This window comes from Nesoenas mayeri, assembly GCF_963082525.1.
Source record: "Nesoenas mayeri genome assembly, chromosome: 16".
NCBI lineage: Eukaryota > Metazoa > Chordata > Aves > Columbiformes > Columbidae > Nesoenas > Nesoenas mayeri.
In genome coordinates this window covers 2,547,141-2,572,850 of record NC_137562.1, presented here as the reverse complement: position 1 = coordinate 2,572,850, position 25,710 = coordinate 2,547,141, and the positions used below count along the sequence as shown (strand labels likewise).

Here is a 25,710-nt window from a genome sequence, read left to right as displayed (position 1 = left end):
AATTCACACACTGAGAACCAAACAGAAGTGGCTGGGAATGGTCCGCACAGGGTCTGGAGCTGGGAGTATGCAGTCGCTTGAATTTGCAGTGGAAAAGCAGCAGCCCTGTTTCCGCTGTGGAAAAAATAAACCACTGGTGACCTTTGAAATCTTCTCGTGCTCTCCCCTGAGCGCCGGGGTCTGCTGGGAGAAGTTGTCCTGCCTGTTCTGGCCAGGAGAGCGTGGCCCTGGGGCAGGGTGTGAAATCCTGGCTCTTTTGGCGTGAACCAAGTCCCTCTGCGGTGACCACATGGCGCTTGCACAGCCAGCGCGGCCCACGGGCCGGGGCTGATCCAGGCAGGCGGAGCCCGGCTGCGGGAGGCTCAGCGGGCAGACTCACTCTGTCTTCTCTGTCTGTCCCTTCTCGTCTCCTCTCTGTCCCCTCCCACCCCTGGGATCCAGTTTTCGCAGTTTTTCTGGGTAAGGTTTCACATCTCCCTGTTGCACTGAGGACACCGGCATAGGTGGGACATGAGCTGTGGTGTGAGATACGTTTTCTTTGCAAAAGGAAGTCAGCACATTTGCAGATGACACCCAGCCGAGTGGTGCAGTTGACGTGCCAGAGGGACGGGATCCAGCAAGAGACCTTGTCAGGCTAGAGGAGTGAGTCCATGTGAACCTCATGAGGTTCAAAAAGGGCAAGTGCAAGGTCCTGCACCTGGGTTGGAGCAGTACCAGCAAAGACCTGGGGATGGATGTGTTAGGAGCAGCCCTGCAGAGAAAGCCTTGGGGACACCGGTGGATGAAAATCTGGACATGAGCTGGCAATGTGCATTGGCAGCCCAGAAGGTGAATTGTATCCTGGGCAGCATCCCCAGCCTCGTGGGCAGCAGGTTTGGGGAGATCCTGCCCCTCTGCCCTGCTCTGTGAGACCCCCCTGCAGTGCTGGTCCAGCTCTGGGTCCTCAGCACAGGACGCACATGGAGCTGCTGCAGAGGGGCCAGAGGAGCCACAGGAATGATCCGAGGCTGGAACAGCTCTGCTGGGGACAGGCTGGGAGAGCTGGGCTGTTCAGCTGGAGAAGAGAAGCTCCGGGGAGACCTTAGTGCGGCCTTTCCAGACTTAAAGGGGGCCCATAAGAAAGGTGGAGAAAGACTTTTTACCAAGGCCTGTAGTGACCAGATCAGGGGCAATGGTTTTAAACCAAAAGAGGGTAGGGTTAGGCTGGACATAAGGAAGAAATGTTTTGTGATAAAGATAGTGAGACAGTGACCCAGTTTACCCAGAGGAGCTGTGGATATCTCATCCCTGGAAATGTTCAAGGTCAGGTTGGATGGGGCTTTGTGCGACCTGATTGAGTAAGGCTTGGACTAGGTGGTCTTTGAAGGTCCCTTCCAACCCAAATAATTCTGTCATTCTAAAAGTGGACTTTCCCTGCCTCCCTTAGGTCACGGTCCTGATGGGGCTCTTGCTCTCCCATATCTGTCTTTAGGTAGGTGGGACTTATAGGAGGTGATGGTGGTGGGATGTCACCAAGCAACTCCTCTAGCCCCAGGGTAGCCAGGTCAGGTCCGGTCCATGGCCTGGAGCTGTGCTGCGACCCCAAACCTTCATTAGTGGTGCAAGGGCTGCGGCAAAGCCGCCACCCATTTGGCAGCTCAGGTAGAAGCCAGCCCCTTGCCCATGCCACATGGGCTGTCATTCCAGAAATGGGGATCAGAAATATCCTGTATAGGCTTCCATACTCCGTCGAAGTGCAGTTTTTCTGGTGTTGCAGGCATTACTCAGGGCTGCTTATGTGGCTTCTGTGTGAGCAAGGTGGGTGTTGCAACCATGGGCAGATGCTGTCAACAGGGCCAGCTCATCCAGCCGCAGCCCTCGGATGCTCTGGCACCAGCGATCCCAGCTGATCCTGTGCAACTGGAGCCCAGTGATGGGCCTGAGCAGCCCGAGTGGTGGGTGGGTGACAGTCACAAACACTGCTCAATGACCTGTGTGTGCGTGGACCGTCCCAGGAGCCCTGCCAGCCCCACACAGCATTAGCATAAAGGTTTCAAAACCAGAAAGGTTGCAAAGCATGTTACTGAGCAGCCCGGCACAGAGAGTGCCTTCCCTCCCCTGTTCTGAACCCAAGGTTTGTTTTTGCATCTTGCACAGGACAGGCAGCCGGAGCTGGAGGCAGGATTTGTTCTGCTGCTGCGCAGGGTCCAGCCGCACCAGCTGTGGGAACCCAGTGTGCTGCTGCTGGGACATCCAGAGGGGGAAAAACAGCCATCCCAGATGCAATATGTACAGTTGTCCATGTTTGCAGTTTCCTGTCAGTGCAGCCTTTGACCTGACTCACAGCTTGGTTTTTCCTGCCAGAATAAACCCTTCCACTCATAAAAAATACTCGTGAAGGTACCAAGGGCCCTGGTGCTCAGGGGGCTGTGACCAGCGCTGGTCCCTGCTGTGAGTGCAGTGCCCTGACTCCACTGGGTCCCTGCCACCGCTGTCCCTCCCCACTGCTGGTTCTTATCTGGTTCAACTGGTATGAAATCCTGACAATCTGTGCCACTGGCCCTTTGCAAAGCCACCCCCTGGTGTGGCCAGCGAGCTGTGTATTTGGCAGCAGATCTGCATATGCAGGCAGTGGGGCAGAGACCAGCAGGTCCCACACTGGCCCATGCAGCTGGGGCATCCCTGGCTGCCCGGCTGGCGTCCTCCATCCCTGTATGCTTGGGTGACACCTCCTGTCTCTCCTCGTATATCATAGAGCAAGGTGACCAGCGGCCATGACAACAGAGACAGGCCCTGGTTCGGAGGTGAAGAACGCGCAGGAGGAGGCTCCGCAGCAGCAGCTGGAGGCGGCCGCACACGGTCCCACCGCCGCAGCTGCCAGCCCCACCGGCCGGGACGCTGAGGCCAACCAGAAGGCTGGGGCACAGTCTGATGCCCGAAATACGGAGCCGGTGAGTTGGTGATGGCTGAGTGTTGTGAGACGTGGCAGAGAGGAAGGCCCAGCTGGGGACTTGCCACTGCTCTCTGCTGCCCGTTGCTGTGTCCTTGCTGCAGCGTGGGAGGTGCAGGGAGCCTGGCGAGGTGGGCAGCTCTGGGGGAACATCCTGGAGCGGAGCCCCCTGCAACCAGGGCAGCGATGGGCTCTGCCGGTTGCCACCCAGCGGCCTGCGGTCCTTGTGGGCAGGACAGACAGAAGGAACAGTCCGGCAGCCTGAAGTGTCAACTGTGCTGGAAGCAGCACTGCCATGGCTGCTGGCCAGGGCCTGGGGAGGAAGGAGGTGTCCCTGTGTTCCAGGGCTGGGGTGCCCCTGGCAGGGCTGGGAGCAGTGGCTGCACCCCAGTGTGAGCCTTGGAGCAGCCGGGAAGCTGTGCTGCTGCCGGCCAGCACAGTTCTGCCCTGGCCCTGCCTGGCCAGGGAGGTTGTGGGTGCTGAACTGACCTCGGGCTCACAAGGCATCCATTTTCCAGGGACCCTGGTTGTGCCAGTGGTGTGGGGTGGGGCAGCTGGGCTTGACTATGAACTCCCAAGTGGTCATCAGCCTTTTCTCCATCAGCTTCCCTCTTCTGCATACTGTTGGAGGGCTTTTCCCAGCTGTCTGTCTATCCATTCTGGCAGTGGTGCCCGCTGACCCTGTGTGTCTCCTCGTTCCAGGGCACAGAGATGGAGGAGAAGGACTACAGTGAGACAGACGGGCTCTCTGACAAAACAACCCCCAGCAAGACCCAGAAGTCACCCCAGAAAACCACCAAGAAAGTGAAGAGTGCTCTCTGCAGAGTGACCCTGCTTGATGCTTCTGAGTATGAATGTGAGGTGGAGGTGAGTCCCAGCTTCAGGGGGCTGTGCTGGCACCAAGGAGGGGATGTGTCCCAGCCCGGAGACCCTGCCCAGCCCAGCAAGTCCTCGATGTCAGGGCTCTTCCAGGGACAGCTTGGTTGTATTTCTCTCCTAGAGAAAAGGATCCAGAGAAATAGACATTTAAGTTGAAATTTCAAAATAAGGAAAAAACCTGGAAAGACAGACCCTCTCATGGAATTTCAGCCCAGTGAATCCAAATTTGGCAGCTACTCACAGTAGAAAACAGTGTCTAAAAAGCAGAAGCTTCATGCATGGGGGATAGAGCTGCCTCACAATGTGTACATGACACATCCGTGTGCCAGCCTGTCTGCCAGCACCTCAGGAGCGCAGGTGTCCCGTGTGCTAAGGTGCAGGATGTGTGTGCACATGTTGGTGTGAAGAGGCTGACACGCGTGGAGCCTCTCGGCTGCCCCAGGCGGGTTCGCATCCACCCTCTCTGTGTTCATCTTCTCATCCCTTGCTGTCCCTCCCCATAAAGCCATCGGGCCAGGGACTGTACGGGGAGGCGTCAGAGCCTGGCAGCGAGGTGTGTGTGTGCATTTGTACACAGGATGATACACGTCCACATCCTTGTAGCTGCATCCTCCTGTGTGCAGGCAGGGTGGTTCTGCACCCTGCTCTGGGGGTGTGGGCCACCTGCTATTCGTGCAGCGTCACAAGCGTGTGGCGCGGGTGTGCATGAGTGCACGTGGGTGTGCGCCAGGGAGCTGTCACCGCAGGGGAGCGCAGAGGGGACTGGTGCCTGCCAGTGGCTGCCTTGGAGCTGGGAGATGCTGCAGGGCTGCTCCAGCCACCGTCAGCACAGGGACCTCTCTCTTCTAGGGCACACTGGGGGACACCCAGGATGAAATCAGAAGTCGAGGCTGCTTTTTGTGAAAGGGTCCTGTGGCCCTGCTACAGGGGCACAGGCAGCTGGGAGGAGAAGTTCTTGCCGGAGTGCCTGTTTCTGTCCCCAGCGCTCGCTGCCGTCTCCTGGCTGCAGGCTGGGGAAGGCAGCACTGCTCTGACCTGTGGCACTGGCATTGTCCTGGTGGGAGGGACAGTTTTAAGGACTGGCAACTTTGATTAAAAATGCAAATTTTGAGGTTGTTTAAAGGCAGAAATCCTGGAGCCTTTGCAAGGGTGACCTTTACACTTGCTGCTGGTGACTGGGCAGATGGGTTTTTGTTGGCATCAGCTCAGAGCTGTCTGTGCAGAGCGGCCCCAGGTCCTGCCTCCCTGGGTCTCAGCAGTGCAGGACTGATGACCATAAAGAGTATGGCTGCCTGGATGAGTGTACACACCGAGGCAGCTGTCGGTGGGGGTGTCTGACCCCCTGCCCATGGCACAGGCAGCAGGACCTTTGATCTCTATGCTCCTGCAGCCCTGACTGTCGCTTTAGAAGCAAAATTTGTCACAAAGCTGTGGAAAGATGGGTTGTCACAAAGATGAATGCCCTCCCAAAGAAGAAAAGGAGCAGAGAACCCCAAGGTCTGCAGGGGTTCATGGGGCACAGGAGTGGCTTGCACAGGCCCCAGCAGGGTTGTTCTTCTTGTAGTGTTGGCCAAGCAAAACCAGCACACAGGCACAAACCCGGCTGTGGGCATAAACCCGTCTGTGGGCACAAACCTGGCATGCAGGCATAAACCTGGCATGCAGGCATAAACCTGGCTGTGGGCACAAACCTGGCATGCAGGCACAAACCTGGCTGTGAGCACAAACCCGGCTGTGGGCACAAACCTGGCTGTGGGCATAAACCTGGCTGTGGGCATAAACCTGGCTGTGGGCACAAACCTGGCTGTGGGCATAAACCTGGCTGTGGGCACAAACCCGGCTGTGGGCATAAACCTGGCTGCAGGCTCGCTGGCAGCTTTGTGAGCAGACCAATACCTCTCACTGGGCATGGGTAAGGATGAGGTTTCTGTTGTGGTGCAGAGGATGGGGTCGACTTTTTAGAGAGCTGCAGCTGTCTAAAAAAGCCACCTGGGGCATAGGGTAGAGGGTTTAGTGTAGAAAGTCTGGTGCTACATTTTTTCTTTCTTTCTCACAGGCCCCGTAGGAATGGTTGTTCCTTGCCTGCATACTTAATTAAAGCTTAATCCAGTAAAAATCAAAAAAGGGAGTCCAACTGTTCAGTGGGACACTGTGGCAGGTGCCTTCAAAACCTGGGTCGGTAGGAGGGAGGAGACCCAGGAGGAGTGACTGCAACTGCTGGAAAAGCCCCGCAGGGCAGCGGTAGCCCAGGGTGGCAGCTGGAGGCAGCAAGTTGCCGGGACTGTGCCGCTTGGTGTCCTGGGCTGCTGTGGGGAAGCTGCACCGGTAAATGGATGCCATTGAGAAGGGAGATGGGAGCTGCCAGGCAGCCAGGCTGTAAATAGCAGCAAAACACAAATGGGAGGGGTTGTTCTTCCATAGCCATGGGTGAGCCCGGGCCTCGCTGCCACCAGTCACGAAGGGAAATTCAGGGGAACTCAAAGGACCAGATAACGAGGCAGTTCTCCATCCCTGCACGTGGCTTGGGCTTTTTGTGGCTCTCATTTGTCGTGCTGTGCTTCCAGACCCAGCTGCCACATCCACCAGCAGGGAGGGTATTGGGAAGGAGCTTGTCCCACGGGCAGCAGCAGCCACTGTGAGCTCTGGAGCTCATTTGTCCCAGGTTGCTGCTCTGGGCTGGAGGTGCCTGGGCTGGCTGGACTTTTCTCTGGTTTGGCATCACTGCTTCCTGGTGTGATGGGGGACGAGCCAGGTGAGCGCTGGGTACCTCTGGCCCATGGGACCTGCTGCCTGAACGGCACTGGCTCAGCTCAACTGTACCCTGTCCCCGCAGCCCTGGGGCCACCTGGGTGTCCCCAAAGCTGTGCTGCCGAGTGAGAGGGCTGTGCTCAAAGGCAGCCCAGCACCTTTTGGTGGTTGCCTGAAGGCCAGGGCTGCCCTGATCCTCCCCAGTGCTCCCTGCCTGTGCCTGCCAGGTCTCCAGGAACACAGGGGAGCCGACCATCAGCCTCTCTGTGTCTCCCCCACAGAAGCATGCTCGAGGCCAGGTCCTCTTTGACCTGGTGTGTGAGCACCTCAACCTCCTGGAGAAGGACTACTTTGGCCTCACCTTCTGCGACTCAGACAGCCAGAAGGTGAGCATGGGGGGTCCCTCTGCAGCTGTCCCCTTCGTGGAGGGGGAACCTCCCTGACCTGCTGTCTCCTCATTGCAGAACTGGCTGGACCCCTCCAAGGAGATCAAGAAGCAGATCCGCAGTAAGTGCCCAGGGAAGGTCCATCCTTCCCAGCCCTGGTGTGTCTCCTGGAGCTCCTGGATGGCTCAGCTGTGGCTGTGCTCCAGCAGGTCCCCTCCCCACCTGCCCTGGAGGGGACCTTTGGCAGCTGGCCTGGGGACAGGGATTCTATTTGTTTGGCTGCCTGTTACCTCCTCTCCTCTTACTCCTGAGAGGCGTGGGGGGCTAAGGACACTGTCTGTGCCACAAGAGAGCTGACTGAGACCTGGTGCCTGTCTGGGCACCATCTCTACCTGCCCTGAACAGCAAGGAAAGGGATAGGGGACTTTCTGGGAAAGGTCCTCAGATGGCTTTGCCCATGATGTTGCCTCGCTGGGCCAGCAGAAGCTATGCTGCCCAAGGTGTCTCCTTCTGGGACATGTGAAGCTTTTTTTGTAACACTGGTAGTCACACTGAGCTGATGGCTCCTGATGTTGTGATGTTTTTTCTCTCCCCGAGTCGTGCTGGTGTCTCAATGGCTGTTCTCTTGGCAGCTTCTGGACCCCCTTGTCCTTGCCTTGTGCTGGGCTTGGGGGAGTCATGTGACCCTCAGTGTACACCTGTACCCCTCAGTGTACACCTGTACCCCTCAGTGTACACCTGTACCCCCCAGTGTACACCCTCCTGCACGCCTGCGTGCAGCTGGCGTGTGTGCTGCCTTTCCTGCTCTCTCCTTTCCCCAGGCGGGCCCTGGAACTTTGCCTTCACTGTGAAGTTTTACCCTCCAGACCCTGCCCAGCTCACGGAGGACATCACAAGGTGAGGACCCCCTCATGGGACCATCTGGGAGTGTGTGGAGGGGCAGGGCTCAGGCGTGACATGGGCAGCTGGGGGTTGTCTGGGGGTTCACTGCCCTCCTGCTGCATGTGACGTGTCTAAATCATGCAGAGCGGGGCCAGGAAGGTGGCCATGGGAGGTGGCAGTCCCTGCGGACATCAGTGCAAGATGGGGTGCACACTCCCAGGGAGCCTCAGCCTGCTCCGGGGGGCACAGGCCTCTGCCCTGCTCTCACCCTCTGCCCCCTCCTGCAGATACTACCTGTGCCTGCAGCTCCGTGCAGACATCATCACGGGGCGCCTGCCATGCTCCTTTGTCACGCATGCCCTGCTGGGATCCTACGCTGTGCAGGCCGAGCTGGGTGACTATGATGCTGAGGAGCATGTGGGCAACTACGTCAGCGAGCTCCGCTTCGCCCCCAACCAGACGCGCGAACTGGAGGAGCGCATCATGGAGTTGCACAAGACCTACCGGTGAGCCCCAGGAGAGGACGGGCTGGTGACGAAGAAGGCGCCAGACAGCTGGCCCATGCCCAGTGGGGCACCTCTCCATGTGCCCCCCTCTCTGTCTCCCTGCAGGGGAATGACCCCCGGAGAAGCGGAGATCCACTTCCTGGAGAACGCCAAGAAACTCTCCATGTATGGGGTAGACCTGCACCACGCCAAGGTATGGAGCCGTGGGACTGCCGGAGCGATGGCCAGTGCTGGCCCATCCTGCCCTGCTGCCTGCACACCCTCCCTGCCCAGCTGGCTCTGGGTGGCCCGTGTTGGACCAGAGGACCTCCAGAGATGCAACCTCAGCCGCTCTGTGATTCAGTGATGTCTCTGTTAGCCAGTGCCCCGTGGCAGAGCGCTGAGCAGGAGGGAGCATGGCACTGCTGGCCGGGCAGGTTCTTACTGGGCATCTGAGCAGTACCCTCCTGTCCCTCTTGCCTCCTCCAGGACTCAGAGGGTATCGACATCATGCTGGGTGTCTGTGCCAATGGCCTCCTCATCTACAGGGACCGGCTGAGGATCAACCGCTTTGCCTGGCCCAAGATCCTCAAAATTTCCTATAAGAGGAGCAACTTCTACATCAAGATCCGCCCGGGTGAGGTGAGTGCCATGCACCAGTGTGGCCTCAGGGCATGGCAGGGTGCCTGCTCTGCCGGACCGGGGCTGGCTGGCGGGGAGGTGCTGCCTGGCTCCAGCCTCTGCCCCAAGGGTCCCGAGTTAATGAGCCTGTCTCCTGAAGCATATGGAGGCTTCCCGAAAATGTGTTCATGTCTGTGCTCTCATTTTCTAACTGGCAATGTGACTTCAGCAGGCTGGTGACACCCCAGACCCCTTTTCACACCAGTCAGATGCTGTGACTCCACTGGCATAGGGCCGTCACCCAGGAAGCGGGGTTGAGGGCCATTTTTGATGTGTCTTCCATGCTTCACAAAAAAAGGGAGTCTTTTTTGTTAGTTTTCCAACTTTATTTTCTCTCTTTTCACTTTTATGTGCACTGATGGGAGAATGCATTTCCACCCACATCTTCCAGCAGGCAGGAGGGCAAGGACAGTGCAACTAAAAATGAGCTGTGAAAGGCTTTTGTTTCTCGAGGGAATTTATCTTGCACTCAAAAGCCATTTGCAGTTGAGGAAAGTGTTTAGGCCAAAAGTGTAGGGGTGTGATCCCACCACTCAGTGGTGCTGGACACAGACCTTTCCAGCACTGCTTTGAAGAAGTTTTTTGCATGGTCATGGCTCCTGCCAGGGGAACCCGAGGACCTTGGCAAAGCAGGTTGCATCCCATCACATCCTCCAGGGCAGGATCTGCCTGTAACAGCATATTTCTGTCTCCCCCAAGTACGAACAGTTTGAGAGCACCATTGGCTTCAAGCTGCCCAACCACCGCTCTGCCAAGCGTCTCTGGAAGGTCTGCATAGAGCATCACACCTTCTTCAGGTGAGTAGACCTTCTCTAGACCTTCTTCAGGCCTTCCTTCTTGGAGACAGACACACTCCTGCATCTGTCGCAGTGCATACATGTGGGAGGCAGTGCCAGGGGGCACGGCTGAGGCTCACTGATGGCACTCCATCTCTCTCACCCCTAGGCTGGTGTCCCCAGAGCCACCACCCAAGGGCTTCCTGGTGATGGGCTCCAAGTTTCGCTACAGCGGGCGGACGCAGGCGCAGACACGGCAGGCCAGCGCCCTCATCGACCGCCCGGCTCCCTTCTTTGAGCGCTCCTCCAGCAAACGGTACACCATGTCTCGCAGCCTTGACGGAGGTATGCCCCAAATTGGGGAGGCGGGGGGAGATTGGTCTGCTGGCGGGTGCAAGGGGATGCTGTTCGGCTCATCTCTGCGAGCTGTTTGGCTCATTTGGCAGGGTTACAGCAGCCGTCAGGCTTCCTTCCGGAGGCTGTCCCCACCCGCGTCCCCGTGGCAGAGGGTCTGTCTCCACCTCAAGTGATAGCTCAGACTGTACATGGGCAGGGGGATGTGGCAGGGCTGGGTCAGGCAGATTGGGGATGAGGCTCCCCCTGGCTCCCTGTGCCTTGGGACCCCTGGGAGCAGCTGTCCCTGCTGCAGCGTGTTCAGGGTTCCTCTCTCCCCAGCTCTGCGCAGACAGGGTGGGGGGCAGGAGATGAGGGTTGGGGGGTTGGGGGTGGCAGGGCTGAGGTGACCCAGGCTCTCCCCCATGGGCAGAGTTCTCGCGCCCAGCCTCCGTCAGCGAGAACCACGACGCTGAGGGTGAGAAGCAGGATGAGGATGGTGAGTTTGGCAGCAGGAGACGGTCCGAGATAGAGGATGAGGAGGTGACCACCCCGACGAAAATCAAGGAGCTGAAGGTACAGACGAGGCGGGCAGAGGAAGGCAGAGGTGGATGTGTAGGCTGGCTCACACCTGGAGAGAGCAGGCAGGGGACCGGGCAGGGGCAGCAGGGCTGGGCTGCAGGCAGGAAGGGTCACCTGAGGGTACCGTCCCCTGCAGCCCTTTCTCTGCCAGATGTGCCCCAGGCTGGTGGGACCCCTGGGACATGGCTCTTGGCCTCACCGGTGGAAGTGGGGCTGTCACAGGGGTGTGGCTCAACTCTCATTCCCCAGCACCCTCCAGGTGGTCCCAAGGCCCATCCCCAATCAGGGCTGGACCTGGGAGGAGCAGCCCTGCTCCAGGACAGGGATGGGGATGGGGACAGGACAGGCACACCAGTGCCCACTCGTGCCCACCACTCCCTAGGCACAGCCCATCCACTCCCTACCCCTGTCCCCCAGGCTTGGCCCAGAGACACCCCAGCCCATTTCAGCCCCACACTATGAGGGGAGGGGGGGTCCCATCCTTCTGTGCCCTACCAGTCCATCAGCTTAACTGTGATGTTTGTGACAAGTTCCCTCAACTGACCCTGCTGGTTACTTTTAACCCTCTCTTTGCTGCCAGCCGGAGCACGAAACAACTCCCAGGCACAAGCAGGAGGTATTCTCTGTCTGGAGTATCTTAGTCCTCATCGGTGCATCATATTGTCCATCCTTCCCAAAGCAACACTGTGTGTCACCCTATTTACTGGAATACAAGATGCACCAGGGCGGGGGGTTGGATGCTAGAGAAGCCCGATGATCAGACAGCTGGGGATCTGCCCCAGCACTCACACAGCATCTTCTATCCCACTAAGTAAGGTAGTCGTAATCATACATGTGAGCAAGAGCTCTCCCAAGGCACAATGGGCAGGCCCCCATGCCGAGTCCTTGGCCCATTGGGAAGACCTGGCTTCTGCTCGTGTTACTGACTCTGCCATGTCCTCGCCTCGTGTCTCCTCTCCATCCAGCCCTGCAGCCCAGCTCTCCTGTGGAGACTGGTCCCTTCGCTCCCGCTGGCACCTCGACCCATTCTCTGCTTTGGCCTGACCTGAGCTGCCTCTGTCCCCTGCCAAAGAGCTCTGCTCCCCCACAGCCCCTGCTCCGGCAGCAGGGCTCCCCTCCCCCAGAGCTGCACTGGAACTCCTTGCACAGGGAACGAGTCTCTGAGCTGCCTTCAGCGCCCGCTCAGCTGCCTGTGGGGCAGCACTGGCACCCACCCCTGCACCTGCCCGGCCTAAGAGCTGTCAGAGAGAAGAGGGAGGCTCTGCCCTCCCCTGCACGAACTGCTGTGTCTGCATCAGGAGCGATTCATCGCGTTCACAGCTGCTCCCTGGGGTTTTGCCTCCACCTGCAGTGGGATGTAGGTCCTCGCTGGAGCTGTCAAAGGGGACAAACTTGGCCAGGCGATGGGGTTTGCCACACTGCCGCCAAACAGCACTTAACCGCCCCGCTTGGCACTGCAGGGCAGACCCCACTGGGGAGTTGAGCTCTGGTGCCCCCCACCCACCTCATTGCTTCCCCACTGCATGTGCATGTGCTGCTCTCCTGGCACACCCTGAACCCAGAGGTGGGCAAACCATTAAGCACTTCTCCACTGCTCAGACACATGAGTCTATGGGGGGACTTTTTCCATGAGCTGCACTGAGTCATCAGGATCTGGAAAATTTGGTAGAGTTTTTCACGGGACTCTTGGGTCTCTGAGCTGTTGCTGAGGAGAAATACTGGGGAGGTATTTTAGGTGACTCCTTTCGAACCTCCAAGTAGGTTTGAGTTTGAGGTTGAAGCAGAAGCCAGGGTTCTTGCTCTTGCTGGTTCTTGCTCTGAGCCAGTTTGCCCACCTCTGTGGCAGGACAAGGGGAGCCACCCTGGTGCCTGCATCATCACAAGGTGATGCTCTAATGCCTAAACCCCACCTTGCACTTGAGCATTCTGAGCTGTCCTCTCTCCACAGCAGGCCAGACCCCACCCCACCCCAGGCTGCTGGTGGCATCAGGCTGGTCCGTAGTGGTCCGGGCTCGGATCCATGCTGGACATCTCTGACCAGCCCTTGACCTCCTGCCCTTTGACTCTGGGAAGGAGCTCCATTGGAAGCGCCTGTTTCCTGCCCTGCTGGGACAGAGGCTCAGGCACGAGAGAGCAGCAGAGGAAGCTGCTGGTTATTTCCAGTGGGGCCCGATCCCTTGCTGATCCCAAGGGAGACCCCACTCTCTTCCTTTGGGTGGCTTAGCTTGTCCCCAGCAGTCCCTGCTGGAGATGCCCGAAGGGCATGCTGTACCCTTCACGGGAGAAGCCTGACACACATGTTCAGCCATGTGCTGCGTTTTTGCTGCTGCCTGCAATGGTCCTAGTGAGAACAGCAGACCAGGGTGCTCTGACACACCATTCATTGGGCTCTTGAGACCTTGAACTCAAGCCCTTTGTGAAGCAAACCCTCCCAGTGCCCCTCCTCATCTCTTGCTTTGACTAGTGCTTTAATCATCATTATCTTCCTCTCTCCTTCCCCAAGTTTTTAGACAAGCCAGAAGATGTTTTACTGAAGCATCAGGCCAGCATCAATGAGCTGAAACGGACCCTGAAGGAGCCAAACAGCAAGCTGGTTCACAGGGACCGGGACAGGAGGCTGCCTTCCTCACCAGCCTCTTCCTCACCCAAGCATGAGGATGAAACACCAAAGGGAACCCCAGAAAAGGCCAGCGAGGTTTGTTCTACTGCTTCTCTTATAGAGGGGATCAGGTTGTTCACGGGGAGGTGTTCCTCAGCTGTTGGGCTCTGAATCTCTGCATCCTGTGCCACCCTGGGGAACCTTGTGGAAATTAAATGAAGAGGACATGGGGTGGAAGGAGGAGGCCTTTGACCAGGCCAGCATCTCTAAGTTTTGTAACGAGCTAACCATGTGCACACTGCTGGCAGTGATCTCCCTGTGTGCCCAGGCACTGCATGGGTTGAACTCCTCATCCTTCTCCAGAGCGCTGTGTTTTGGGAGTAGCCGAGAGCTGGGCTGTGGCTCTATTGGTCCATGAGATGGGGCTTTCCTCTCCCCTTATACCAGCAGAGCTGCTGCATGGCGGTGCCTGGTCAGCTCTTGCCAGAGGGGTGTCCTCAGCAGAGCAGAACCAGGCGCCTGTGCAGAGGTGTCCCAGGATCTGGGTGGTGGGAGTAGGCGAAGGGGTGAGTAGTGCCACAGTGGCATCCTGCATGCATGTCCTTTTCTCCTGGCGTTTTGCCTGCTGGCTTTGCAGTGGGACAGCGAGTGTGAAAGGAAGGTGCTTGGAGAGCTGGAACTGGGGGTGCCAGGATGTGGAGAATCCCTGGAGCTGTGTGAGGGGCATGGACATGGCACCTCTAGGTGCTCTGTGGTCCCGGATTCCTGGCGGGCTTGGTAAAGGCAGTGCGTGGCAAGGGCATCCCCGCTGCCAGCCTGGGTGCCCTCTCCCTGCCACGGACCCGCCGGCTCGCTCTCCCCTCCATGATGTTCTCTGCCCCAAGGAGGCTCTGAAGCCCGTCCTGTGCCCGCACTGGTGGCCATGGCTGCAGGCAGGGGGGTGCCACACGTGGGGCTCACTTTGCCCTGGCTCCCTCCTGGGACAGTCTTGCAGAGCACGTGAGGACATGGGGCTGGGCCGTGAGGCGGCTGGGCCAGGTGCTGTCTGCTGGGTTTGTGATGTGCCCGTGTGCTGCTGGTCCAGCACTGACCGTGGACCTGAGGCTGCAGGGTGGCTCGGGCAGAGGCGAGCTCACAGCCCTGCACCAAAGCACTGAGCTGGGAAGAGGGACCTCACCCCACATCTGTTTTACCAGCAAATATATAAAGGGCAGACATGTAAATGGAGCATCTAGAGCTGGCATAGCTGTGACCTCTGTTCTTCCATCCATCCTTCGATCCACCCACTCACCTGCCCACCTTTTGTTCTTTCATTCCTTCTCATGTGCTCTCTCTCTCTCTGTGTCTTTCTGTCTCTTTCTCTCTTTCCCTGTGGGTGCTGGGGTTTCCGTGCTGGCACAGACGATGGAAGAGGACACCCTAGACGATTTTGCATCTGAGCATGGAGCTTCCCTAAGCATGGAGTCTTTCACGCAGAAAAGCCTTGTCTCTTCTCCTGAGGTTCTCACCATCCTACTTCTCTCCCCACCCCACCCCCCATCACAGTTTTGCCCCCATGGGGCCCTCCAGCCTGCCGAGGTGGCTCCTGCCCTCTGAGCAGAGCTGTTTGCTGGCCCCATTGGGTGGGTCCCCTCTCTGGCGATGGGCAGGATCACTCACCAGGACAGGGCTGTTGGTGAAATCTGCTCCCCTGGCTGTTTGTTCAGGGCTGTGAGACAGGGTTCTGGGAGAGACCTTCCAGTGGAGCCCTGCTGTGCCCCCCGGGCTGGCTCTGGGGGTGAGGGTGCTGTGCTGGAGGCCGGTGCTGGTGCAGAGGCGTTCCGCGGGTGTCTGCTCCAGGTGCAGGCAGGCGGGCAGCTACAAGCTGTCTTTAGCAATCCCATGTGCTTTCCTTTTACTTTGGGTACAGTTACAGTTCCCCAGGCCCAGGCACCCTGAAGTAGGGCATCTCTGGAGGCATCAGAAATGTTGGACTTATGCCTGTGCAAAGCAGGGTCGTGCTGCCGTCACTGTACTTGCACAGTGTCCATGGATGAGGAATGCGGGCTCTCAGTGCTGCCTGCATGCAGTTTGTGTCTCACATGACGGTGGTTGTTTCCCAGGATAGCCAAGAGAAGATAGCATTGAGCGGAAGAGAACTTGTCTTTGAGATCTGCTTCTGGTGTGGTTGGTCCCAGCCAGGCTGCAGCGTGGTGCCCAGTGGTGCTGGGGTGCACGTCATGCCCAAGTGCCCCCAGGGAAGGCAGCGGAGCAGGAGCAGCGTCAGGCAGGGGGCAGGCGAGGCAGGGGCAGGTATGAGGCCAGTCCCACTCTCACTCTTCGGCGTCTCCGTCAGTCAGTGCAGAAGTTGCTAGCACGGGCAGGCTGTGCCCTGAGCCTGGGCTGGCTGGGGCAGGTGTCCCAGGAGGCACTATGGGTGTGAGAGCCTGGGCACAGCCTTGGGCTCCAACAAGGGTACAGGCACCTTCAGGGAAGCTTGGGCTCTGCAGCAGCATCTCCTGGTCCACGCTGGCACTGTCTAGGAGCTAGTGGACAGAAAGAGCAGAAATGAGGTACACACATGTCTCTTGATTCCGATTCTTGTCCTCCGCCCTCTGGAGACCTCGGGGTGCCAGGGCTGCACTCAGGTGCGGGTGCTAAGTTGGCCTCGCTGGTGATTTCTCTCCAGGCATTAGTGGCTGAGACTCAGCAGTTGATAGGTGGGAACTTGTCCTCTCCTGGCCTTTGGTCACCATGAGGAATTTGTAGCCCCAAGGGTGTAATGGCATGTGGACAGCACATCTGCAGAGCTTGTAGCTCTCACCACGCTCAGCTAGAAAGTCCCTCAGCGTCCATGGGCTTCGGACACACTGAGGTTGTGTTATCTGTCATCCCCAGCTATTCACATCTCTGCCCACTGCTCCATCCCTCAGTCCTCGCTCCTGCTGGAGGACCAGAATGCAGGGCTGGAATGTGCTGGGAGTCTCTACAGCTTTGAGTGGAAAAGCAACCTAGTGTGTTGTCTCAAAGTCGCGGATCACTCATTCTCCCCTCCTTGTTGTGAGGCTCGTGCTTTTCTCTCAGGGGAGCTGTGGGCTGTGTCTCCCCGAGCAACAAAGAAGAATGGCAGGGACCTTGGAGGATGCCAGAGGGAGGAACCTCCTGCCTGCCCTGGGCTCTGCCGAGGGTACGGGCTGTGTTGGCAGGGGCAGGAGGCTGCCTCTGCTCCGTACTCTCATTTCTTTTCTTTCTACCAGCTCGCTCTCTCCTGTGTTATGTAGGCCACAGTGAGAATCAGCTTCCCAAATGCTCCTGTTCCTAGAGCAGATGTGTTGAGGGGGGAGGTGTGAAAGGGAGCTGTGCCTTAGGAAGTCAAAGTTGCTCCATGGACAGACCCTTCCCAGCATCATCACTTCTTAGACTCAGCTCCTGCCTTGGAGCCTGTCCTGGTCAGTCTGTCCTGCCAGTCTGTCCTGGTCTTCTGACCTCCAGAGCTCCAGAAATTCTCTCCTGCAGGACATACCCAAATATCCAGATATTTACTCCGAACATCCCTGAGAGTCCTCAGGCTGTGGAGACACAAGTGCTGCCGTGAGCTGTGGAAGCAGAGCTGTGGCCAGAGCTGGCATTGAGCCCTTGGGAGCAGAGTTCAGATCACATCACAGAGTAGTTGGCTGTTCCCTTGGAGTGGGCTGCGCTCATCCCAACAAAGTTTGTGGAGAAGGAAGCTGGATTGGAAATAAATCCGGAGCTTTTGGCTTTTCCTTACTGGTTAAGAAGTGCCGCCATGGGTGAACACATTATTCCAGGCTTCGGAAGACTTGTCATAAGGCTTTGTAAACTACAACATATATCTCAAGCCTTAACTCAGAGAAGGAGCCTGAAGAAACTCTTTATTTTTGTCCAGGGAATGTCTCCTTGGAAGGATTCTGGTTTGCAGCCAGAGAAGGGGGATGAGAGGGCCTTACTGAAGAGGTTTGTACATGTGCTCACAACCTGTCCATCCTTGACTTGGCTGCAGAAAGGGTTCAGCAATGAGACTGCAGTGTAGGAGCAGAAGTGAAGCTGCTGTACCCTCAGGAACCTAAGCCATCTCCTGGTTGAATTGCTCACAAGCATCGCTACTGAACGGGAAGACTGGTGTTGAAGGAATGCAGAGGTCAGCCTGGGCTTGCTACAAGCCCAGCACAGCTGCTGAGTTAGTGATAACGTTGCTTCCATGGGTCAAACCCAACTGTGAAAGACCGAGGTGCAGTTGGGGCTCCTGGCAGTCACTGACTGCCTCTGTTGTGATTTCCGTGGACTAGGAAGAAATAAAACCTGCATCGGAGGAAGGGGCCTGGAGAGGAGATGGTGCATACGAGTGCAGGGGAAAGGGATACTGGAGAGGCATGTGCGAGCGGTGCTGTAGGGAGCTGGCGTGGGATAGGTCTCCTGAAGACCTGGCTCCTCCAGCGCGGCTGCGCAGGCCTGCCTGGCTGCGGCAGGGTGCAGGTGCCGCGGCAGATCCCTGGCAAGGATCCGACTTCCATCTGTGGAGGATGGTGCCCTTACTGCCATGAGTGTGGCATGGCTCGCAATGCCCGTGTGCCACCCCAGGGGCTGTCCTGGCAGTGCCAAGAGCCTGCACCTATCTGTGCCCTCAGGGTTTTTCAGGAGGCAGCCACTCTTTAGCCAGAGCCTGGGGAAGGGGAGCAGGCGGCATGTCTGCTGCTGGCCTGGTGCTGCCAGGGCAAGGCCTGGGGCGCTGTGCCAGGGCGGCTTTGCTTGCTTTGGCACCTGCTGAAGAAGGCAGGAGCTAGGAGGTGGCATTTTTCTGACAGGGGTTTTCACCGATTTCTCCTCCTTGTGGAAGCCTTTACACTAGTGATTGGTTTTCCTTCTTTCCTCTAATTTCACTTTCTTTTCCCTTCCCTCTCACTCTGCTTCTCTCTGCCCCTGTTTCCCCTTATTCAATCTCAGTTATTAGGTTTCCATTTCAGGTGCAACTGCTGCAAACATTCACCCTGACACCCCCATGTGAGGCATGGCTCACATTTTCAGGGATTACTTTTCCTAGTTTGAGTGGGGAGCGGGAGTGCATCGTCTGGGGCTGGAGTGCATCCTGGTGCCACACAAGGTCAGTCCTGCCCAGGCTGCAGAGGTGACGCTGCCCCTGCGCCCGGCGGGTGCGCAGGCAGCCTGTGCTAGGGCAGAGCCAGCCCCTTGGGAACCTGCAGGACCGTGACGAGCATCCCCCTTTGGTGTGTGCTGCCTGCAGTAGGATGCCTGGGGAGGCTGCTGGGCTTCCTCTTGGGTGAAAATGTTTTCCTGCTGCGGTCTTCTCATAGGTGATTTTCTACCTTCTGTTCCAGAAGTTCTTGAATTTTAGCAGTGCTTTGTTCTTGACACTTGGGAAGTCCTTAGCTGTCTTGCGGGACAAACATGCGAGTGTACAAAGTGTATGTAGTAACAGTAATGTCGGATCCTTCCCTGCACAGCAGCACAGAGACACTGTGTGGAATATCGCATACGCACTGTGTCCTTGCTGCAGGATGCTCAGCAGCCTTTGCTTGGTCCTTAATGCAGTGCCCATAGCTGTCTCAGCTACCAAGCCTGTGGTCTTCTCTTGCATTTCACAGGTAACCTTTTACAGGTTACATTTTCTGAACTGCTTGGTTTCAGCATTGCTAGAAACCTCTGCTAAATAATTGCTTCTGATGAGATTTCCCTGGAGAGCTGGACAGGAAGGATGGACTTTGGAGTGAAACTGAGCTGCAGCATCTGGTAGGAAGGGGAAAGCACCTTCCTGATGCCTAAAGGTGGTTTCTGTCCTGATCATGCTCTCAGCAGTCTGACATAGTCTTACGGAACGTGGATGAAGCTGAAGGGTGAAGCTACTCAAAACACAGACTGTTGCCTACAATGAAACCTCACCCTTTGCTCATAGAGATTGCTTGGGGCAGCTTAAAACAGGAGTCAGACGAGGAGTGCCAGGTGGGTTTAACCAGCTGTGTTCCCCAGCCTCATGAGAGATGCCCTGATGGCTGTTAGTGTGTCTGCTGGGAATATTGCTCCCACTTCTGTATTTCCAATAAAGCTGCAATGTTGCAGGTACGTCAGTGAGCCACCACCCAGAGCAAAACATGGTCCCTGGAGAGAACAGAGGGACCCAGTCCCTGTTACGGCATCAGGCCCCTTATTTTCAGTTTCTTCTCTCCATCAGTGAGTTGCCTGGCTCTTTGTATAGACCCTGTCTCAACTTTTGCTCGAGTAATAATAATAATTTAGTCAGCCCTGTCTGAGGCAGATCAGCTTTCTGTTACTCATGACAGCAGTCATCAGCAGTTAGGTAATGTTTGATGCTAACTCTTCTTGCTCCAATTGCAATGCAGGGCTCGGAGCACTGGGTATTTATAGAGAGAGAAAGTCCTAGGCTGGAAGTGGTAGCTCTAAAGAAAGTTCTGGGAGTCAAGAAAGAAGAAGCACGTGCAGGTACCTCAGAGGTGGAAATGAGTGCGAGCGTATCAAAAGTGGAAGTGGCAGTAGGTAAAGCCAAGGAAGCAGCAGGCCAGCAAGAGCCAGCAGATGCAGCCCTGGATACCCGGACGAGAGCAAAAATGATTGCTAGTCCAGAGGATTTTGAGTCTGTCTGGGAGGATGAGATCTATGAGAAGGAAACCAGGGGGGAGCCCAGCCAGGAGGCAGAGGGCCTGCCAGCTGAGAGCTCAGAGAAAGAGCCCCAAGAGCAGAGTGAGGAAGCAACTGCCAGTGAGCCAGGTCTGCCCAAGCCATGTCAGCAGCCTGAAGAGAGGCAAAGGGCCAAGATTTTAAGGCCAGAGCCTCCCCAGGGAGAAAGCAAAGCGGTCTCCAAGGAGCATGCTTCTGCAGCCCCCAGGATGCAGGAGGCCAGAGTGCCAGCCACAGACCTTGTTAAAATTAAAGTGAAGGCTAGTGACGACAGCTCAGAGACTTCTGCAACCCAGAGGATCATCTACTTAGGAGATCCAGAGGGAGAGGAGAAGGACAGTAAAACACACCTGCTCTTGGAGACTGGTGGGCAGCTTGGCTTGGAGGAGAGACCAGAAGCCACCACAAACACATGCGAGGAGAGATCTGGGCATGTGGCACCTGTGGCAGAAGGGTTCCAACCCCCTTCCTCAGCAAGCCAGCAACAGAAGACAGTGTATGGAAAATCAGCTGAAGCACTGGAGCAACCCGGGACAGGCTGTGATGGGACCGGCATGGTGGGGCTGCCCCTACAGCAAGAGAAGACATCTGCTGGGTTGACAGACTGTGAAGAAGCCAAGGTAGGTTCCAGAGAGGTGGGACCAGATGAGATGGAGCTGCAAAGCCCAGTGGGAGGCTTGAAGTTGCGTGGCCTGGCAGGAGATGGCCATGGGGCTGAGGAGCATAGAGGGAAGACAGTACAGAGCCCAGACAGCTCTATGGCAATGGAGGGGCTCTCGGGGGAGACTGGAGCAGACAGCGACAAGGAGGAAAGTGCCAGAGTGGTTCTTCAGATGGAAGAGATACAGACCAAGTCACCTCCATCAGCTGTGTCTCAGCAAGGCCACCCTCACACCACCGCGGGGTCGATAGGGGATAAACCCAGCACTCCTGCTCATATGCCCTGTCCACAGCAATCCAGCGCTGTCCCTGCAGAGCTGGCTCCAGGCACTGAGCCTGAGGGCAGAGACCCATCTAGGGGCACCAGCCCTGTACAACATGTGGGCTCACCCAAGGACGTAAACCCCTCAGCGGAGGTGGCACGCAAGGAGGCAAGCCCTGTAGCAGGCAAAGGAGCAGCCAAAGACGTGATCCTTGTAGCAGATGTGGCAATATCCCAGGGCAACAATCCTGAATCTGACGAACAACCCCAAGACATGGGCTTTGCTATGTGGAAACCACATCAGTATGCAAGTCCTGTTGCAGAAGGACCACCCCAAAACACAGATGCTGCGGGAGGGCCATTCCAGATCAGAGACCTGGCCACAGGAGAGGTGGCCCAGGGCATGGACTCTGTCACGGTGAGAGCAGCCCAGAGCAAAGTCCCTGCCACGGAAGAGCTGCTCCAGAGGGAGAAGCCCATCATAAAAGAGCTCTCCCAGGACATAAGGCCCATATCAGGGAAGCTGACCAGAGATGAAGACTGTGGAATGGAAGAATTGTCCCATGTCAAAAGCCCATGCATGGAAGAGCTATCTCCCAAGCCAGAAGAACCAGAAAAACAGACTGAGGCCATAATAAGAGATGTGCCCCAGGAGAGTTTCAGGGCTGGAGGGCTGCTCCACACTGCAGATCCCAAAGCGCAAGAGCCACCCTGGGACCTGGAGATTAGTGTGGGACAAGATCTGCAGGGCATGAGCCCTACAATAGGAGAAACCACCAGGGATAGTGACCTTGCTTTGGAGCAGCCACTGCAGGATAAGTCTCCTCCCAAAGAAGCTGACAATGTCCTGCAATCCCACTCCCCTGTAGCGGGATTGTGTCAAGGAAGCAAGACTTACCAGCTCTCTGCCTTGATCTATGAGGGTGGGGAAGAGCTGCAAGTGAGCAGTGGGACACATCAAATAGAGTCTGGGTTGTTGACATGTGTTGCTGGGAGGACAGGAGCTGTGTCCCAGGAGCATGGAGATGTCACTGTGGCCCCAGGTAGCTGGCAGGAAAGCGAGAGCTACAGGAAAACCTCAGTGGCCTCTAAAATTAAGATGTTCGAGCAAAGCGAAATGAGGCGAAGGGCAGCCCAGGAAGGACAGGAATGTGCGCCTGAAGCTGAGACATCAGCAAAATCAAAAGGGAAGACAGGTGTGGCACAGGACATGCTTTTGACCACAGGCCTTGCCTCATCACCAGCGGTGCCGGTCACTCCAGTGGGACCTGCGTCCTGTGTGGGCTCCTTGGCCCTCGGGCAGGGGGCTGGTTCAGGAAACACCTCCCAGCCTCTCTCTCTGAAGGGCGATGTTTCTGTTGACCTGGAGCACGAAGGAGAAGACAGTGCTGACCTGGCCTCCCCTGACTCTGGCTGCGAACTCACACTGGCAGAAGCCGTGGTAACTGTCCCAATGAACTGTCCGGATGGAAAGTTCATGCGCATGTTGTGTGGCTCTTTATTATCATGTTCAGTGGCTCCTCACACATCCGTTGACTGACAGCAGTCGCTTTGCATCCCCTGTCCTTTTATGTATGTGTGTGTGGTCAGGCTTATTTGCTGAATGCAGACCCACTGGCCAGTTGGTTCATCAGCTTTTGTTTTGTGATACCACCCCGACATTTTGGCTCCCCGGAGAATGCTGCTCACTAAATCTGAGAGTGGGCACCCAAGCTTCATGTCCAGGAGCAAGAAAGGGAGATGGGGGGGTGGCTGAAGGAGCTGCAACTCTGTCACGGACACGCACACACACCTAGCAGCAGCGTGCCCATGCTTCCAGCTTCGCCCTTGCATTTCTTATGTTGATATCCCTTCTTGCTTAGCTCGCCGGCCTCACCCCCCTACCCCTGTCTTCAGCAAGCTGGTGGCTGGATGATGAAATAGCTTTCTTTGCTCTTGTAAGTGCTAGATCAGCTCCTGTAGAGTTCATTTCCTTACAACTAACCATTTTCTCTAATCCAGAGCAAATCTCAGGAACCAAGTGGGGAAGAAAAGGATTTATCTGACGCATCAGTAAAATCCAGCCTGAAAGAAGAGAATTTAAAGACTGCTGTTCCAGTGGTCTTCCAGGTCTCAGTGCTGTTTTACTAACTGCTTCTTACTGTAGTGTGAAAGCTCACCTTAACCAGCTGAGGGCTGTGTGCTTCCAGCTCCTCTCCCCATTGCAGAGCTGTTATGTATATATTTATACATACACACACACACACAAACATGTATGCAGGTGTGTTCCTCTTGAGTTTGTTTGACACTCTGTTTCTCATACCTCTCAACCTCCTGGCAGTGCCAAGGGAAGGTTTTGCCGGCACAGCCTGGCCCGTTGCGGGCATGGCTCTGGCTGCCAGTGCTCGAACCAGAGTCCAGGAGGTGGGTTTCTTCTGCCATCAGTGGGCTTAGGGAGGGAGAACTGCCTAGAGCAAGATGCAAAGTCCAGCATGGGTTTAGATTTCCCATGGCTTCACAGCAAAACATATCGAGGGGAAATGTACCCTCTGATGGTGGAGTTGAGAGGTATGTCTGTGTCTGGAGAAGGGCTAACAGAGGGAGGTCATCCCTTGGCTCTGATGGTGCTGTCAATTACACTGATCAAACGCTCAATGGGGTCATCCCTAAGACTCACCCCCGCTGTGTGAGGCCCCTGGATGGGAGTGTTGTGTTGGGGGGCAGCTCCATCCCCGGCACAGGCAGCTGCCCCGGCGTGCAGGCTGGTGGGCGGCCCTGGCGGGGAGATGCTCTGCAGGGCCCACGCAGATGCTCAGTGGAATTGGCACAGTCCTTCGCTTCTCCTTCACCACACGTGGCTGACGGGACCCTTTTCTTTCAAACTCTTCTCTCTTTCTTTCTCTTTGTTTGTTTGTTTTTGAGTGCCCAGCCTTACTGACATACCATAGCACTGGTGTCTGAGCTGTTTCTGAATGTCTTAACAGACATGTTTTGCATATGTCTGCTTCCACTGGGTGCACTGACATGTTCCCAAGCTGGCCAAGCTTTTCTGTGTGAGTGACCCTTTCTTGAGATGATTAATTACCAAAAGACTTTTGGCAAAATCAGATTGAATAACCCTTCTCCCTCTACCTCACTCCTGCAAAGTCGCTGCTGTCAGAAAGGTTTCAGTCTCCATGCTTGAGCTATGTTTGACTCGACTCTGTGATGCTGGCTGTAGCATTCTTCCTCCTCCTCCTCTTCCTGCCCTCTCCCCCATCGGCACTGCCAGCGCGGCCGCACCGTGTGGTGCTCACTGTCTCCGTCTCTCTCCGCCATTGTGTCTCATTCAGAGAGCGGGCTTGAGGGAGGGCGCCGAGGAGAAAGCTAAGCCACCTCGGCACAGGGCTCCCGAGAGCGACACCGGCGATGAGGAGCAGGACCAAGAGAAGGACTCAGTCTTTCTGAAGGACAACCACCTGGCCATCGAGCGCAAGTGCTCCAGCATCACGGTCAGTTCGACCTCCAGCCTGGAAGCAGAGGTGGATTTTACAGTGATCGGTGACTTCCATGGCACAGCCTTTGAGGACATCTCCCGGAGCCTGCCCGAGCTGGACAAGGACAAGAGTGAAATGGAAGACGAGGCCCTGGTTCCCTTCCAGCACACTGACAAAGTAGTTCCTGGACTGGAAGAGGATGTCAAAGGCAGGGAGAAGGTCTCCCAGCCCAGCCCAGATGTCTCCCAGCTAGAGGTACACAGGGACGCCTTTCCACCAAGACTGTGTGCCATCACGCTTCTGTGTCCCTTGTCCTGCTGCCCAGTATTGCCTTGTTGGTGTGCGCTCCCATGTTGGTTTGGAAGAACATGATAGCTTTCAAACATGCCCAGGTTCTTGTCCACTGTAGCAGTTTTCCCGCGGTGCACCCTGTCACCTGTTGCATGGCTCTGTCATGTGTTTCGTGCATCTGCTAGCCAGGAGAAGTCATTGTCACACCTTAATCCCTTGCGTTTGGCTGCCTACCCTGCCCCTCACACCACTACAGCATGTCAGCAGCTGGGAAGGGCACGTGTCACTAACCAGCAGCTCTGTCCTTGTGTTTTGCATGAAGTCAGTGACCAGTTTGTGTAATGACGAGGAATGTGCTGCCAACTAACCTCTCTGGTCATGCCAGGGCTGGGAGGGATTTGCAGAGTAGCTTGTGGGAGCCACTGCAAAGCTCGTGGAGGGTCACTGCTGTGCTGGGAGTGTTTATAACAAGGCTAAGAAAAATGCATGCAGCATGCAGGTGGAATGAATATATGCCACAGGGAGAGGACGGTAGAGCCAGCCCCAGCTTGGACAAAATGTAGCCTTGCATCTGTGCTGGGCCAGGGCCATCTCCTGCCCCATCAGCACCGGGGCAGCACTCCAGCCCTGGCAGGTAAGTGCCCAGTGCTGCCTGGAGCTGCCAGGGGGAGTCCAGACCTGGAGCCAGGAAAAAGCTGCAGAATTAGAGGGATCTTTCTCTGACCCAGCCTGGAAACGCTTGTGTGGAACGTCTGACACCATGAGCTCCAGCGTCACAGCGGTACCGTGGGCAGGGGTGATCATCTGCACGGTGCCCCATGGCTGGCGCCAGGCAGGGGAGACTGTTGGCTCAGGAATGCTGAACACTGGATAAGCATCTCCTGTGCAGGAGCCCTTGGCAGCTCCAGGTCCCTGTAAAAGGGGAGTGCTGGATACCTGTCTCCATCCCCTCAAGGTTCTGACACCTCGGGTGTAACCACAGCCATCAGGAGCTGGTGCAGGTCATAAACCTGCTTCAGGGAGTGAGAGAAATGGATTTGGTGGTTCTCAGCCACCTTATGAATACGAGTTTGACCTAACCCATGATGTCTATAAATCTATAAAAAAAATCCCT

The 25,710-nt window shown here is 56.6% G+C and overlaps 1 protein-coding gene across 1 annotated transcript in view; it reads left to right on the top strand.

Moving 5' to 3' along the window:
* Positions 1 to 2,753: 2,753 nt before the first annotated feature.
* Positions 2,754 to 25,710, top strand: part of EPB41L1 (erythrocyte membrane protein band 4.1 like 1) — a gene marked incomplete at its 5' end in the record, with an annotated part of 28,844 nt that continues 5,887 nt past the window's right edge. Inside the window, 15 exons of the mRNA XM_080354818.1 lie at positions 2,754 to 2,930; positions 3,632 to 3,796; positions 6,838 to 6,942; positions 7,021 to 7,063; positions 7,764 to 7,839; positions 8,112 to 8,330; positions 8,436 to 8,523; positions 8,799 to 8,951; positions 9,690 to 9,787; positions 9,936 to 10,111; positions 10,533 to 10,675; positions 13,185 to 13,376; positions 22,223 to 22,291; positions 22,852 to 22,959; positions 24,162 to 24,560. Of these exons, the coding sequence (XP_080210944.1) occupies positions 2,754 to 2,930; positions 3,632 to 3,796; positions 6,838 to 6,942; positions 7,021 to 7,063; positions 7,764 to 7,839; positions 8,112 to 8,330; positions 8,436 to 8,523; positions 8,799 to 8,951; positions 9,690 to 9,787; positions 9,936 to 10,111; positions 10,533 to 10,675; positions 13,185 to 13,376; positions 22,223 to 22,291; positions 22,852 to 22,959; positions 24,162 to 24,560 (2,211 nt within the window). The remainder of the gene's footprint in view (positions 2,931 to 3,631; positions 3,797 to 6,837; positions 6,943 to 7,020; positions 7,064 to 7,763; positions 7,840 to 8,111; positions 8,331 to 8,435; positions 8,524 to 8,798; positions 8,952 to 9,689; positions 9,788 to 9,935; positions 10,112 to 10,532; positions 10,676 to 13,184; positions 13,377 to 22,222; positions 22,292 to 22,851; positions 22,960 to 24,161; positions 24,561 to 25,710) is intronic.